The sequence below is a fragment of the Chelmon rostratus genome, chromosome 20 (assembly GCF_017976325.1).
Source record: "Chelmon rostratus isolate fCheRos1 chromosome 20, fCheRos1.pri, whole genome shotgun sequence".
Lineage (NCBI taxonomy): Eukaryota > Metazoa > Chordata > Actinopteri > Chaetodontiformes > Chaetodontidae > Chelmon > Chelmon rostratus.
Genome location: NC_055677.1, coordinates 20675037 through 20692296, shown reverse-complemented (window position 1 = coordinate 20692296; position 17260 = coordinate 20675037). Strand labels below are relative to the sequence as shown.

The 17260-nt window shown below is 44.1% G+C and overlaps 1 protein-coding gene across 10 annotated transcripts in view; it reads right to left on the bottom strand.

Annotated features, from left to right (window-relative positions):
* The window catches only part of svila (supervillin a), an 82312-nt gene that overhangs the window by 40650 nt on the left and 24402 nt on the right, over nucleotides 1-17260 (bottom strand). For 5 of the 10 annotated variants that reach the window (XM_041961075.1, XM_041961081.1, XM_041961077.1 and 2 more), the window contains exons 1-6: nucleotides 10834-11008; nucleotides 5595-5658; nucleotides 4158-4249; nucleotides 3215-3278; nucleotides 2959-3101; nucleotides 2140-2863 (exon numbers count right to left, since the gene is read on the bottom strand). In XM_041961075.1, the coding sequence (XP_041817009.1) occupies nucleotides 2140-2863; nucleotides 2959-3101; nucleotides 3215-3278; nucleotides 4158-4249; nucleotides 5595-5658; nucleotides 10834-10891 (1145 nt within the window). In that variant the 5' untranslated portion in view covers nucleotides 10892-11008. Of the gene's footprint in view, nucleotides 1-2139; nucleotides 2864-2958; nucleotides 3102-3214; nucleotides 3279-4157; nucleotides 4250-5594; nucleotides 5659-10833; nucleotides 11009-17260 lie in introns of those variants that run through there. The other 5 variants (XM_041961076.1, XM_041961084.1, XM_041961082.1 and 2 more) reach the window with 4 other exon arrangements.

The following is a 17260-nucleotide window of genomic DNA, read 5'->3' as shown; positions in this document are numbered from 1 at the left end:
CCAAGCATACTCAGTATCAGCTGTGATCACGTCACGACACGTCATAATCACTGCAGGACAGGGTGTCCTACTGACAAGTAATTAAGATCCACTCACACATGACCTGCGTAGCGCTTCATACCTTTTTCTGGCCTCTCTATCCAATAATGCATGTCACATGTTGGCTTTTGATGCTTTTAAATGAGTTCATGGCAACAATCAATTTCACTTCAACTCAACTGCTGTCCAACACTCCCAATAAGAAAAAAAGAAATAATGTCATGATAATATTTTTCAATGCTACATTAGATCAAAAAAATGTCCTAATGGTCATCTTCTATGAGAGATGATTTCCATACTGTAAAAAATAAACAGCTTCTTCTGAAGGATCTGTAATTACTATCAGAAGCAATGTAAAGAGGATGGCCAATGACAGTATCTTTAATAATAATAATTTTAATGCACATAGTGTTTAAGTATGCATACTGAAACAAACAGTTTCCAAGGTCAAAAATGAAGTCAAGGTCATTAAATGGTTAGAAAAAAATGGCCTTCGTTCATGACATGACATTTATGGCTAAGTCCTAAAATGTAGCTATTTGTGTCAGACTTGTCAAAGAATTTTGAGGGGCCCACAGACAGCCTGAGAAAAGGTAGAGGGGACGCTCTCCTGTGTGCTGCTTTCCCATCAGGCCTTGCTGGGCTTGATCAAACCCAGCTGTGGGTCAGAGATCTGACCGTGGAGTCACGCCGAGCCGCCCAGTAACACAACACCCTCCCTGCACCACAGACACACACGCCGGCCAAGCTTTGCAACCTGAGAGGGATTGAGGAACAGTGAGAGTGGGCGCTGCAGGCGAGAACATAGGCTAGGGAATGACAGCGTGGTCGTAGAAACATCTTCATCTGTTCATTAGAAACATGGACCACAGGGCCAAAGCCTGATCAGGACCTGGACTGGACCAGCTGTCTGTTACATCAGAAATTGGGAAGATAGATATATGGAAGTGATACTATCTGTACTCTCAAAAACAGTCCTTAGAACTTAGCATGTGCAACAGAAACGACTGTTGCTTCAGAAAAAGCACCATAAAGATAGAAATTTAGAATCAACATCTGCTGGCTGCTGAGGTCTTTAAAATCAGATGCTAAAAACGCAAAAGGTAACTTTCAATACTTTGGGCTATAGCACCATTTTTCACAGTGTTCTCTTTGAGAAAAAGCCACTACAAGAATAAACACTTCGTGCTCAGAAGAATTTAATGAATTCCGAATTCACTGAGCACTGGAACTGCTAATCAGGCTATTGGCTGAACCAATTAAAAGATAACTCCAGTTTATTACAACCTGGATCTCATTTGTGCAGTTTTGTCCATCATTTAAGTTATGATGACATTACAAAAACCCAAGTAATAGCTGAGATGTGGGAACAGGACAACATCACTACAACAAAGAGCTGAATGGAGATAATAAATGCAGAGATGCACTCAAGGTCCACATGTGCAGTTCGTGCAAACAAAACTCTTTGGGCTGCATGCGCGCTATGGGCAGGTAATAGCTTCATGTCACCTTAATCCAGGTAGCCATGCAGATGTGGAAAGTATCATTTGAGCTTAATCTCTCTTTGTACAGGAAACCTAGTGTGCAGCAGGGATTGGGTGCCACAGGGCAAGAAAGAACTAAGGGCCGCTGACATGTTCCCACAATTCATGTTGCCCAGAGGTTACGTCATCCAAACAGCCTGGTTTATAGCGCTTCCTAACAAAACAGCAACAGCTTGGCCAGTAAGAGTTCCTTTGGGAATGTAAAAGTACAGCAATTTGCTATTCTCAACAGATGCACCTGAGATAGAAAAACGCGCGCACGCACGCACGCGCACACACGCACACGCACACACGCGCACACACACACACACACACACACACACACACACACACGCACACACACACACACACAAGGGAGAGTCAGTCTGATGGATAACGCTGTCACAGCGAGTTCATCTATTAAAGAGAGTGATACAGCCGTGTTCGGGCCACATGGAAACCGTGCTCAAACCTTGTGTGCATAGGTTTGAGACAGATTTGAAGGGAATCTGGGGTCTTGTGAAACAATAGGGAGAAACAATGAAGGCAAAAAGGAAGAGTGATCAAGACCGCTCACCCCTGTCTGCTGAGGATGTTGTGGGCCTGCTGCTCGATGAATAGGTCCCCAGGAGAAACCCCGTGTTTGGGTGAGGAGAGGGAAGGGTGCCTGCTCAGCCTGGGGGAACTGGGTGGCATCCCTGTGACTGAGTGGTCCTTAGCAGACACCCTGGCGGCTGAGGACAATGATGTCACATCCATGTATGAGGAAGAGGATGGTGGCTCAGGAGGAGCTGCTCGGCGTTGATTCTCCAGGTTCATCAGCCTCTCCCTCTCTGAGAACGAGTCCACTCTGCTTCGACCCATCTCGTAACTGGGGTCGGGGTGGCTGTGCTGTGGGGCTTTGCGTCCCGCTCTTGGGCTTGTGGCAGAGGTACTGGTGTAAGATGTCAGGGTGATATCCCTCCCTTCCTCCCCCACTGACTCCGCTCTGTTTCGCCTCTCTGAGCCTTCTGACTCTTTCCTGGTGCGATCGTAGCGGGAGGGACAGTCCAAGTCCGGCTCCTGATCCAAAGAGATGCCGTACCGCTCAGCCAGCTGCCTGCGCCGCTCAGCCTTGTAGCGGGCAATGCGTTCGGCTTTAGACTCAGGCTCCACGACCAGTGCCCGAGAACTGTAGACAGGTTCTGTGTGGATGGAGGACGGAGGTTCAGGTCTGCATCGTGCTCTGGATGGGCGCTCTGGAGCCGTAAACTGCATTTCTGGGTTTTCAAATCCTTCCGTGCCATACCGCTGGACTGTAACTAGAGGATGCAGAGAGGACACAAGTCAGTTATTGTCATATAACCACACTCAAAAAAAGAGCCAAAAAGTCTTCTTGGTAATGTATTTGTCTCACCACCACAGGGCTCACAGGGGTCAGAGGCCCGGGTGTATCGTGGCGTGTCCTCCTCCAGAAGGCGGTTGGCCACCAAGCTAGGCAGCAGAGATGGATGCACCTCACCCTCTATGCCCTCCAACCGCCGAGCAATACGTTCCTTTCTGCACAGGGACAGGGAAGTAGAGAAGAAGTCAACCTTAGACATGTTATTATCCGCCACGACATTATCATTATCAAAAACGCCTGCAGCCTTTTACACATATTACCCTCTCACCTGTTCATTTCCCAGTCACTTGCGCTTGTGGTAATGCCTTCAAATCGTTTCCTTAATTCAGAGACTAAAGGAAGAATAACAAACATAACACCATTACAGTGCAGTGAAAGGAAAACACCTGTCTTAGCAGCACAATCCTAGCAAAACCAAACGACAGTCACGGACATTTATCGGTTTTACCTGGATGCAGATTTTTTTGTTTGCATTGTTCTTAATCAAGACTGTATTGTCAGTTATTTATGGGGTCTGGGTTTAGCTGCATTTTACTGAGTACTGCTTATAAGTGAATATAATTCTTTTGAATACCTGTTAAAAATCCCATCAACTTTGCTTTCAATATTCTTGAATAAAATGTATTTGACAAAATTCCTGACTATGTTGTAAAAGGTTTTACTTGTAGTGATGAACCCACAGATAATTATTACCTGACTCAACAACTCTCAGCTCTACAAAGTTGTGTAGCATCTTTTTACTTATTGTTTGGTTTTCAAGCTCACAACTTCACCTTTTTGTTTCACTTTCAGTGCTCCAATAGCATTGCTTTCAGCTATGGCAAGCAGCTACTTTCAGTGAAAAAGCTCTAAAAACCCACTGTACGTGAACTGCCCAGCACCAAACAGCAGCTCATAAAACTATTAATTCTCCATCCAGACTTGACAGACTCACAAACCTCTATAGAGCCATATCTCTTTATTGGACCTACATTTTGAAGGAAATGAAGCCTGTCAAGAACACAGAAAGTACAGCGGCAAACAATATTTGAGGACTGTGTTTGTAGAAAAACTGGTTTTAGAGAAATTTTGTCATGAATCCACCTGGCAAAGAGGCTGCTGTTGCACAACAGTGACTTTCAAAAACCCTGGGAAAGTTGACATTGTGTTGGGCCATTTGCAAGCAGGCAGATATAAAAAAAATAAAAACAACCCAAAAAACCCTTACTCACCTTTGGGAAGACTGGCCAAGAGACTAACATCTATATCCTTGGTGCTTTTGGCTGAGTCGTCTTTTTCGTCGAAGGAGAATTCTTTCTGGAAGCTGAGGGGTGCAGGAAAAATACCAACTGTTATTGAAACAGGGCTGAGCTGTGGGAAACGGATTGTTTACAGACGGACAGCGTGAGCAGTTGCACGGGGCTCAGTGAATGAATCTGAATTTGATCGGTTGTCCAAATCATTAGAAAAATGTCGCTGGGAGCAGCATCTGTTTGAATGATGTTCAAAAATCTGGTCAATCAGCCAAGAGATTGTGGATGAAAGTACAAAAAAAAAAAAGAAGCAATTAATCATCCAAACAATACATTTATATTTCAACCTGTAACTTTCATCAAGTCTTGAATTCCCAAATATTTATCTAGAAATTATGAGATGGTTTTACCCTCGTCACACCCTCTGCCTCACACATATACACAGCACATTTCTCTCTCAGAAACATACTGAAGTCATTTATGGATTTGACTCAAAACCACAGAGTTACAATACAGCTATAAAAGAACTGCCAGTAGATTATTCATGTGGGGAAACAGTCAAGAATTGGGAAAACATGACTTTGCGGTTCAGCCCATTCCAGCAACCACAGAGTTGTGAACACACTGATATACACAGACATTGTAGATCATTTTCTATCATAGCAGCATCTGTTTTCATGACTGAAATCATCCAATATCTAATTCCTACTTGCACAATGTTGTAAAGTCAAAGCTACATCCACACAAAGTTGGTGTCCAAAGTCGTCACTGCCATAAAGGACATTTTATATGGAGGCTGATGTGAAGAGCTGTTGGTGTATTTGACTCCCGGCCAACAACGCGATGCTGAGCAATCCTACTAATGCTGCAGCAGGGAGATCTGACACTGCCAAGCAACAAAGTGAGCTTATCTTTTAGTTTCTCAGCTTGGACACTATCAAAGCACCCCAGCTTTATCCGATACCCTGCTATCTGTTTGTTTCCATAACCAAAGTATGCACAAACAATAAGGATGTGTTCGATGGATGTCTCCATTTCAGTCTGGGATAAGGTCTGCAGCTGAAAAATGAAGCCACCGTGGAAATGCCTAAACCTGCAGTTCCTCGAATGGCCACTTGAGGCTGGCTGCAAAAGCCAGTCAGTCAATCCGCATAGTCCTCCATATTAAAATTCAGAATTTTACAGCATAAATAAACATGTTTACAGCCTGGTACAAAGAACTGTTTTATTACATTTCATTTCATTACAAATGCTGCACATAGGGGCTTTAATGTGATGATGGTGATTCATTGAGGTCAAAATTTACACAGGGCATCATTCACATTTAAATGATCTCTTTGCCAAAGTGACCAGAAACAATAGAAATAAAAACCTGATGAATCTGGTTAACACATCAAGTTTTACAGCATATCTTACCTCAGAGATCTCTTCTGGAGCAATCTGGGATTGCTTAGTTTAATGGGGGTCTCACTTGCAAGTCCTGTGAACAGAAGAATGTAACATTTAGTCATGTCACAACGTTCATTCGCCAATTTCAATTTTGAACAGCCTAACCTTCAGTTTTAGCATTTCTGACACACGGACACACACTGCAGCCAGGCACCTCAGGATGAACCAGTCCGTGTGCAGGTCCTTGGCACGGACCCACATTAATTAAGTGGACTTCCACAGAGGAAACAAATGATGTGGAAGACAATAATCTGCCTGTCGGACTGACTCACATCAAATAATAAGTGATCTGTGTAGTTAAAACCCACCCCCACAAACACCAGCACACAAATCATTACTGCACTCACATCCAGAGACAGTGACTGTCTCCATCTTAAGTGTCATGTGCTACGCATCATGTCTATGTGCTGTGCATGAGGTCATAGCGTAAAGTGATAGAGGAGTGACTGCGTGTGTGTCGCTGTATAGTCTGGTCACACGTCAAGGTTGCATTGCAGCGCAGCTGGGACGATGCCAGGAGGAGCCGAGCACATCATTGTCGCTGCGCAGCACCGCCATGAATACAGATAGGCGACAGCATGAGGCGACAGAGAAACCGTGCAGTCAAATTCCCCCAACCTTGCAAACACACTGTTATGGAGCTGTGTGATTAAACTCAATCAAGAGTTAACAATCTAACCTAATAAAATCTGGTCTCAGTTAGGAAAATGGTCAAAGTCAGTAAACGAGGGCAAAACGTGACATAAACACCTGCCTAGAGAGAAATACAGCCTCATTACCAAGAAAAAGGGCATTAAGCGGCCATTAAGCATCATAAACAGCGTTGTGAGGAATGCGAGTTCTGTGGAACATCCCTTTAAGGAATGTCTGCGTCTGCTCCAGTTAGTGACTCCAAACCTCAAACGTGCAGTTTTGGCTGCCCTCGGTCCTCAGAGTGGCCAGAGCCTTGCAATTTTGGGACAAACATGTGGTCCCACTTCCATCCTCTCCGAGTTCACCTCAGGGCCGCGTGACACCCCCCCTACCCCCGCTGCTCCACCCAAACCCCTAACCTCTCCCCCGAGGTCGCCCACCCCTAACCACCCATTCCAGATCTGTTAGTCCTTATTAAGGATGTTTGGGTTGATGCTTTAAATCCCTCCTACTTAAGCAAAACATCATTTGAGAAGAGAGACAGCTTATTTGGAGAGGGCGGCGTGCCTGCGTGTGTTTGGGGATAGTCGTGTATTGTTTCAGCTGGGTGGAAGACGGTTGATAAAACACGGCTCATTCCTTGAGAGCCCTGAATGATAATCCTGTTTATCTGAGCAGATTGTGTTTTCTTTTGACATTGATCCAAAGATTAGGTCGACACCATTCGAGCAGATATTTAAACTATATAACAATGGTTAGATTAATCCCGCACACACAGACCCTCTACTAACTGAAACAGCAACACATCACAGGGATGATTCTCCCACTAACATCGACACATACAGTATCTACAACTAGAAAACTGAGTGAGTGAGCCTCATAAGCCCTGGGCTAACAGAACTTACTCAATACATAAATTACCATTTAAATGTCACATTTAACCTTTTGAACCCTTTGCTTTTTTGCAGGCTTTCAGCATAGTCACTACACGTCTCGTCCAGGCGTGTGCCACGTACTGTTACTTACAGAATAAGACGGGCTATTTAGAAATGCCACCATTTTGCATGTAAGTGGCACTATACATGTTTAGTAAAGGTTAGACAAAACTATTTTTTCTAGCAATTTGAAATTCTTGAAAAGATTTCAGGCCTTTGTGTCATTCTTCACAATCCGGCAGATCAACACCATCAACGTTTTCACCGTGGATGTACAGACAGCAATCAGACAGGTTACTAATGACACTGAAGACAACATTTAAACATGATGATGACGAAGCAAGATCTGGCGTTATAAGGTGCATCTATGCTAAACTGACATCTTAGATATTACCAGTGGAGAGAGCTGTCTGGTTCTGGCAGTGCATTTATGATGCCTGTATGTTCAGCTGTGACTGATTTATGACTCAGAGGAAATGGTGCAATTTTAATAGGGACTGAAACCAGACCTGCAAGAGAAATTTGTCAATTCATTTCTAATTCTCAGATTTTTGGCCAGTATGACCATTAGGTAGAAAGGCCCTGTTTATGCCGTAGCTAACATAGCATAGTGGCTCCACTTCCTTGTCCGCTTGCCAGCTGGTTTACCTGCTGTATTCATGTTTGTACACCAGTCTGTTAAAATCACTGTGAGGCTGTAGTTCTCCTTTGACTTGACATGTGTGCATGCTAGCGAAGTAGTTGCAAATGTAATGAGATGGTTCTTGTTTTCCGAGTTGCAAAAATAAAAAGTACACAAGGTGCAGTTTTTATTGAATGCCACTATATGATGAATGAAGAGTCCAGCTGTAGTTACAGCAGCTGCGCTACAATCGTTATGCAGTTTGCTATAGCAGCTACAGGGGAAACTGATGAGTTTGGAAAGCTGTATGAGGCTCACACTCTGCCTCATCATGTTTTTTTTTATTTTTTTACCAAAGCCTGTGTTTCCCTGGTCTCTACAATGCAGGTGGCAAGCAAAATGTTATCATGGCCAATACTCATAAAGGTCAAACATTTAAGAATAACACCCAAGTTGACAAATACCAGAATGTCCCTTAAAGCAAGAGTGTGAAACAAAACCAGATGAAACAGTAAAGGTTAATTAGCTGCAAGTGTGAAAATAACAAAAGCATCACTCCCTCAGGGCAGCTGTCTGAGGCTATGGTCAAGTCTAACATACAGAGCTCTCCACAACCCAGATCTGTATTCCTTTTACACCTCATATAACCTATATGTAGTGGCATGTGGGCCATCGGGGCGACCCCCTTGGAAAGCCCAAGTGCCTCAATGCATTCGTCATTCCAGACACAGGCATAAAAACCTCCACAATGATCACAGATGTGGCAGAGCCTTTGATGCTGGCTGTAATCTACAGAAACACTATGGTTGCTATAGCCGGGAGGGAATGCGGCAGGAATTCCTCAGTGCCGTGCCCCGCGTGTGTTGATGAGGCTTTAAAAGTGGCTTGACACTGATAAAACATGAGGATGAAATGATTTCATGATTCAGTGGAGTATCATTCAGGCTCTGAAGTGAGGAAAGCCTTTTATGTGAAGGTATCAAAGGTGTGAAGCACAATGGGAATGCTCTGCTCTGACAAATCCGAGTTTAACCTGAGGCCAAGGTCAAACCTCACAGTTATAACACCTAACAAATAAATGAGAGACCATTCACAAGCAGACTGGAGTGGATGTCAATCAAACCGCAACACTTCCTCCATGTCTTAACACACAAAAACACCCAGTGTGGAAACCAAAGAGGCATCAGGGGCTGAGCATATGTCCAAGTTGAGATACAGGATTAACTTCAATTCCTGGGATTACGGCTGGCCCAAAAGAAAATGTGTCACTCTTTAACTGTCTGCATTACATCACACTACGTGTGTGTGTATGTGTGCGTGCGTGTGTTTAAGTCTTAACATCCCCCCAACAGTTGCCCACCTACTCTGCCTACACCCTGCATGCTGGGAGACTGGAGCCTCATCCAGAGAGGATTAAGAACCTAAAGCATTAAAAAACAGATGGAGAATCAGAAGTTAGGTGAGACCAAGGCTACAAACAGTCGACTTGTGTGACAATAAGGCAATTATTTATGTGTATACAAGCAGCCAAGCAGCTCAGTCTCAAATTCAATCCTGGGGAGGAAACAGAGCACAGAGGACAGCTACAGTAACATATCTAAACCTCAAACAAATGTCAACGCACACCCGCCTCCCTCCAAAACTGCTCGTGTAAAACCCTGAAACCGTGGGCCACCTGTTGTGGATTCCCAGCCAGTTTAGCATGGAGAAGCCAGATCTCAACACTCAGCTCTCACTCAGGAAATATTACAGAGGAGGATGGGAATGAGAAGCACGCTGAGATGTAGACATGGACCTGTGGCCCGGCAGAGATGCATAATCTATCCAACACAATCGTTCTTCACAACAGGTTGATACGACCCATAAATTTACCTTAGCAAAGATAAAATGTAAATATCCATAAATGTCTTTTATTGCATTTCGTCTCACTGACTCATGTTTCTTCTGATTAATTACAGTGTGACGGCAAAATTAACGAGCGCATCTCCAGGAAGTATGTGGCTCTAGAAGCTTGGTGACGTAGCGACTTCACACAGTGGTGCAGCAGCTGGAAAACTGCAAACTAGCAATCCAGGAATATGGTGGCCCTAGTCAGTCACAAAGTATCTCTTACTCCCCTCGACATTTTCTTCTCAGGATTGTAACTCATTTCATTCAGAACAGAGGGAGGAAAACGCTACGATCTAGCCAGCCTGCTGACTGTCAGTCAGCCAACAGCAGAATATGCTCACAAAATGTATTCAAGAGCCATGTTTTTACTATAATTTAATGTCTAATTCTTGTTTATAACCATGTCTCATTTGTGGAGCAGTTTAAAGTCTGCCAGAGGAGGTTCGATAAAAGTGGACGGTGCAACGCAGCTGATAAACTACAATAACTTTCTCCATTTCATCCCTCAAAGGTCAGCACTGTCAAGATGCTTTGCTATTGGTCCACAGCGCAAATATGAAATAGGCTGTATCAATGCAAAAAAAAAACGTATTTAGATTTACTTCAGTCTCACAAAGGAATCCACTGAGTCAATTTTAAATGCTGTGTGACCGGATCATTAGACTTTGGGCTGACTGGCTGGTTAGTTATTTGGATTACAGACAACTTATTTGTCTTAAAATACAGTATATAGTTTGTTATCTAGCCCCAGTGCACACATACATACCATTGCACTGGATCCAAGTCTGAGAGCATATCCATACATGCAACTACACTTTCCTAAATCTGAGTTCAAGTGGCTGTGGAGCCTAGAAATAGGCTCCCTAAAACAGTCCCCTGCACTGTTAAAAGTCTCTTATCTCTGCTACGTAGTGTCCTTGGAGGCTACAGCTGCAGTGCAAGGACAGCTGGCTAGAAAGCAGGACAGTGAGCAGAGAGGAAGGGAGCCTGCAGTTCGTCGCCTGCCAAATTCTAAGATCTCCGATTCCCAACTCCACAACCAGAGTAACCTGTTCCCAAGCTCTCAGCCTGAGCTTCAAATCTCAGCTCTGCCTTGAGCTGCACGGCCCCAAGCCTCTGCTCTTACCTTGGCTGCAAAACTTGACGTGAGTCAGGTAATTCGAGATCCACGGGTTCCGATACATTTTGGCAGCAAAGTCAGGGGAGAGGGTCAGACAGAAAATAGGTGAAAGAAATGGAAAAGAAGGGGCAAAAAGAGGGGCAGCTGCCTAAGAGGTGATGCAGCTAGAAAAAGCAGTTTGTCAGTGCTCCGGGACAGGCAGAGAGGGAGTCAGGTAGCGCTAGAGAGAGGCAGAGGAGGGAGGGAGGGGAGAGAGTACAGAGAGGCGTCCCAGCCGCAGTGCCGGTATGAGTAGAGGTGGTCCTGGTTGGCAAACAGAGGAGTGCCGAGGCTGTGCTGCAGCTCTACTCGTCCATTCTGGTTCCTCTCGCTAACCACAGAGGGCTAAACAGTGCCCACTACAACAACCTGCAGGGCTAAAAGCTGCTCAGCACAGGCTAAGCTCATTAGCCAAGGCAAGCAAATTGGGCCCCATCCTTACTACCGATATGAGAAAAGTATCCTGCACGCTGCGGTGCAGAACGAGCCTGATCGGCACAGAAGAGGAAAGACGAGTGTGTGTGTGAGAGGGAGGCAGAGATAGTTAGGAGTGTCCCGAGAGAGTGCTGCCTTCCCTTGGCTCACACTCTCGAGCGGGATGCCAAAGAAACCGGTGCGTAGCGTCAGAAAAGGAGGGGAGAGAGAGTGCACAGGCAGGGTGGATGGGAGTGGAAATCAAGTGAGCAGGAGAAGAGGAGAAAGTTACAATGACCCTCTCAGCCAGATGAGAAATTCCAGTCATCTCTCAGCAGGGACAAAATAAAAGGAACAGCATGCAGAGAGAGAGAGAGAGAGAGAGAGAGAGAGAGAGAGAGAGAGAGAGAGAGAGAGAGAGAGAGAGAGAGAGAGAGAGAGAGAGAGAGAGAGAGCAATAGTGAAACAAAGTCAGGAAGAGAAAGACAGGGAGGGCGTGCAAAGTAATGAGGCAGACAGAGAACTGCAGTTCTGCTATGTTCACTTGTGAGTAATGGCAACATTATGCTTAACACTTTCGTAGAACAGCTGAGAAGAGGCACGAAGGGGAGAAAAACAGGTTGATTTATTGACTGCCGCACAATTCTCCTTTTAACACACTCATCAAGTGTTTGTGTGTCCCAAAGCACACATAAAGACATATTCCCTGTGAGACATGGTGCGTATGGACCTATTTCCTAGCATGATTATGCTCTAAGTGAACGCCAAGAAGTACACAAAAGCAATTGCACACATACACACACCTCACCTCACAGTGACATGCTTATCATTGTACTGTGAGGGCAATGCAGGGAGGCTGGCGCAGAGCCCAACGCTGCTTCTCTGTTGGGAAAACAGTGAGCAGTATCTTATCTTTCTGCAGCATACAGAGCAAAAGCTGTCACCGCCAAACACCCAGGCTTCAACATAAAGCAGATCGAGTGGACGGAAATGGTCGCAAACATCAGTTTCTTAGATCGGTGGCTGCAGAATGGCAAGAATGGCAACTAGAAGAAGGCTGAGGGTGCTATTCTCTTGCTGTGAGTTCCAGAAAACACAGGTCCCAGTACACGTCTTCTAGCCCTCATGTAAATGTAAGCCAGGTGGATGTACTGTTTCAAAAACACCAACACAGAACAGGAATCACATGACAGCATTTGTCACATCAGGCGAATCTGTCCAGCCTCACCATGGAGGGCTACACAGGTGTGCTGACTGACGGACTGCTTGACTGACAGGGGTGTGTAAACTTCAGACGCTGCATGTTTGGATCCCTCTCTGAGATGAGCTCATCTGGCTCAGCATGTGAACTGCGCACAAACACGCACGCATACTTCACAAACCTGCCAATTCACACTGAGGGTGAGTGGATGGGAAGAGCGCTACCTGCACGCAACACTTTTACTGTGTTATTTCATTAATCATCTCCAGTCCCCTTGGGTGGGAATGACAAAATGAAAGTGCTAAACTTAAAGTGCTCTCTTGATCGCTTGACATTAATGTGTGCCGAGCTGAGGACTGAGACACTGTGTAAAACTCAAGAAGACATGAAACGTGGATATTAAGGTGGAACAGGGTAGTCTGAACACTGTACTTCTCAATGTTCTGATGTTGGCCTTGTAAAAAGTTACACAACTCTATGCTTTGTTGTTGGAGACATACAGTAATACCAGTTATTATTTGCCACATACGTCATCTAATAAGCTTTTTAATTGTCTGCCTTCCAGCAGCTGTTTTTTTGTGGTTTTTCCAAAGACAGCAGAGCTGATTTCAGCCCATCTGTGAACATCTGATATCTATTCTAAATACACAAGCAATATTTCTGAATGAGTGTGGTAACTGTTTAACAATGACAAAATGCTCTGCGAAGCACCTTTAATGGCATAAAATACGACCACTGCTGATGTTAATCAAATGTCAACCAAAACAGGTCTGACTATCCAAGCTGTCATCATCATCTCTGCACGTACCACCTACCATCTACCATCTGGCTGTCTGATTGAATGTAGTGTTTGTTTCTTTGACTCATCTGCTACAGGGATGACATCAGACCTACAAAACCACCCGACGGTTTCTACCCTGTTATTAGTAATGAGGACTCTTCACTGCCAAGGATGGGCAAGACTGTACAGGTTGCTGCAATGATGCAACACTGCTCTTGTTCTTTAATCTTTGTGGCTGATTGTAGGATTTATTCAGACAGAAGTACAGGCCATTGAGAGAAAAAGCATGAAAAAAGCATGTACAGAAGCAAAAAATGCACAGATGGGCCTAATGGAAATGCTATTCATTTGGCGTTCAGTCCAGTGCTCACATTGAGTGATAATTAGTAAGTATGCTGCAGCAGGTAAGAGGAATGTGAGCATGTGTAGTGCTGCATTAAGAGGGATTACTTTTGCTACACATCACAGCCTCAAATGGGAAGCCGCACTTCAAACAAACTGAGGAAAACCAGCTGAGTGTTTACTTTAAGAGTTAGCCCTGACATTAATTATGCAGTTAAGACCCGAAATGCTGTGAGTTTACATCTAATTTGGCTGTGAAGAAGAGTTTTCAAACCCTAATTCTTAACTACTCATAATCCTTTAAATCCGATAAATCTTATTAGACGCAGACAAACCTCCTTCAAGGGGACCATCTACTTTGTTCTGAAACTCTGTGGGAACGGGTTTAAGTTAGCTTCTGTAAATGCTTACACATTGACCATAAACCAGCCTAAAATTGTTAGAGGAATGACAGCACAGAGACCAGAAACTGGATCAAAGGTCAATAAGAATGAAAATTGAAGCCATCTCTGCTGCCACACTGACAAACTTGACAAAGTGGTGAAAGGGATATGTCCCAGGAAATGTACAGCCGTTTAAGCAGAGCATTCCAGGAAACTGCGCTGGGATCCATACAGGTTAAGAGGACCATTACTGCACCAATATATTTGGATTAAAGCTGACAACGGACAATCATTTCTGCTGATGTTCAAAGGCTTTAGTGCTGACATTTTCGTGCCAAAACATACAAGCATTTAGGGTTAGCCCCAAGCTTTTGTTCTTGTCAGCCTCTGAAAAACCACTAAATGACACACTTAATGGTTTTTCCCACGTGACCCTAAAAACTCAATAACATAAGCAAGGATACGTGTGAGAGATGAAAGGAGAACTGTCATTTCAAGAAATGCAAGCAGCTGAACCATAAATGACAAAAGCAACTAAAGCTGTAAGCAGTCACATCAGTTGAAATGTTAATTTGTTTAAAAAATGTTAATTGCAATAACAAAGTCAGTATTGGGCTGATATACAGCATTGGGAAGTCACTTCAGCTTCTTGACAGCACCAACAGCAAGGCAGGTTATGTTTAATATCATTACAACAGAGCATCGCCTCTCCACTAATCATCCCCCCAGATGTTCAGTCAGCTACACATGGAGGGGGGGGGGGGGTGCTATTTCAGCCTGGACAAGCTCACATGTGCAGCCAGTCAGTGGGTCATTATTAGATAAACACTTCCAGACAATCCATGTTTGCACTTAAAATGACCTCTAGCGCGCAGAGGCATCGCGACAGGTCTGCTAGGAGAGAAGTGCTTAATGGCTGCATCACCTTCACGGCCGGAAAATCTTTCAGAAGAGAGAGCACTGAGAGAGAGAGAGAGGGAGGAATAAGCGTTAGCAGGGCTTGTCTCCTGCTCTGGGCTCTTTCACAGCCATCTTAGAAATAAAGCCCAGATTTATGGCGTCCCTTAGGAAAGATATGCGTCTGGTCTGGTGAGAAAGCAGCGGAGGGAACCAGTGCGCACGGCCATGTCGTCTCTGCAGACACATAACAGAGTCTGAGCCTCTGCACCATGGCCATAAATTCAGATGGGGGGGGTATAGAATGAAAGGTAAGGATATTCATATGCACACATAAAGGGAGTGAGAGGGAGGAAACTAAGGCTAAAACTCCATTTGCAATGTATGATGTCTCTCACTAGGCATGATGGGATTTCAGTATGAAGCAAACAGATTCTTCAACGTGCCCTTTGACCTTCAAAGAGTAAAAAGCGGTGTGTCAAGAAACAAAACCTTCTTTACAACATGTCAGTGACAAGTGTGGCTGTGCATATGGAGTTCCTGCTGGGCTCAGGTTTGATGTCAAACTTGAGCATTGAATTTGAACCCAGTATCACTTACTGAACGTACGTTCTTCTAGATTCCTTAGGTTTAATTTAGGCAGTTGATATGTAAGCAGTGACAACAGCTCAAATGTTCATTTGCAGTGGTTAAAACACAGGTGGGCTGAGCTTGTGCATTTTGGATTTTGGTAGTTCCTTAAAAACTGAGGAGCTGATGAAATATGAAAGCAGCTGAACTGACATTTTTAGGGCTGAGATGAAAGCAATTGAGAGTGTGTCCCACTCTTCCCACTGATTATGAATACTGATCACCACAGAAGAGAAATTAATAGAAGAGGCACAGTGAAGTGCTGTATGGCCCGCTGTCAGTCACAGATAGTTGATTTCCTCACGTGGGTCCATGTAGTATTGATGATGCAGAACTAAAAGGAAACACTGTATCTGTTATTCTTTGGTCTGGATCAAATGAAGTGAACTACAGGTTCCGAGTTAATGAAATATGTGGACTTGTTATATGCACCCTGAACAACTGCAGGGCCTCTAAGGTCAGACATGACATACCTCAAACTTCAAGAGACTTTCCTTGACTTCAGACCTCATAATCGACTTCCTTTCATAACTGCCTCCAGTCTTTGAAACTTTACAGTCGCACTGCAAATAGATACAGCGAGACAACTGACCTTCTCTGGCCACTGTATGTGTATTAACACCCAGAAACACACACACACACCTAAGCATGGCTTTCCCAAAATATAACAGATAAGAGGTCTTAAGTAGGTGACTCAATGACTCCAAGTGGAGCCCTCCTCGAGGTACAGTGTTGTGTGCCTCAAGTGCCTCAAGTCTGGCCCTGGGCATTAGCTCTACTACAGTTAGCCCCATAGAAGGTTTGATCGGGCTCGCTTGTCCAAAACCTTAATGTCATGTCTTTAGAAAGGAAATTCATGAAAAGTTCCACCTACATGTATTCCTAAACTGTGGTGTCACTTCAGCGTCACAAATTTCTTACAGCACCTCTCATAATCTAGGAGGCACTGGGAAGAATCTTTGTGACTCCATGATGACACCAAAACCAAATACCTTTACCGTTTTCTTTCTGCTTTTAAAGGACCAGCGTGTAGGATTAAGTAACGTCGAGCGGCTGGGTTGCAGCCAACTGAATGCCCTCGCTGCACCCCCACTTTCCAAGAGCGTAGGAGAACAGATGAGAAAGGTGCTTTCTGGAGCCAGTGTTTGGTTGGTGCAACATGGCGACTCTGGAAGAGGACACGCTCTATATGATGATATAAAGAGCTCATTCTAAGGTAATGAAAACACCACAATTCTTATTTACAGGAGATTACACACTAATTAAAACAGAAATATTATATTCCATATATATTTTGCCATATTCTGCCAATAGATCCAAATCTTACACACTGGTCCTTTAAACTTCACCACAGTTACTATGGTAAGAGCATTTGAAGTCACGTTGTCTACTTGAGGCCAATTCTTTATGGGAAGAAAAATACATTAAAAAAAAAAATAAAAGCAGACCAAAAGACTGAAAAATACAATGCCAAAACCATTTTCCACTCTGATTTTTAAAGATTTTTCTTTTTCCTGCAACTGAATAAGTAACTAAATACCAACAGTGAGTGGACTGCACACTTGCCATACCCGTAATAACAATCATGACTAATTTGTAATTGTATAAACCAATACAGCACCATCTGTTCCTCAATGATGATGTGACCCTCGAGGCATGTGATGCACCTTGAAGTCCTGAAATACTCATCTCCAACACGCGATTCAAACGGAGCTCTGGGGAAAGATATATACCCAAGTCGGTGCA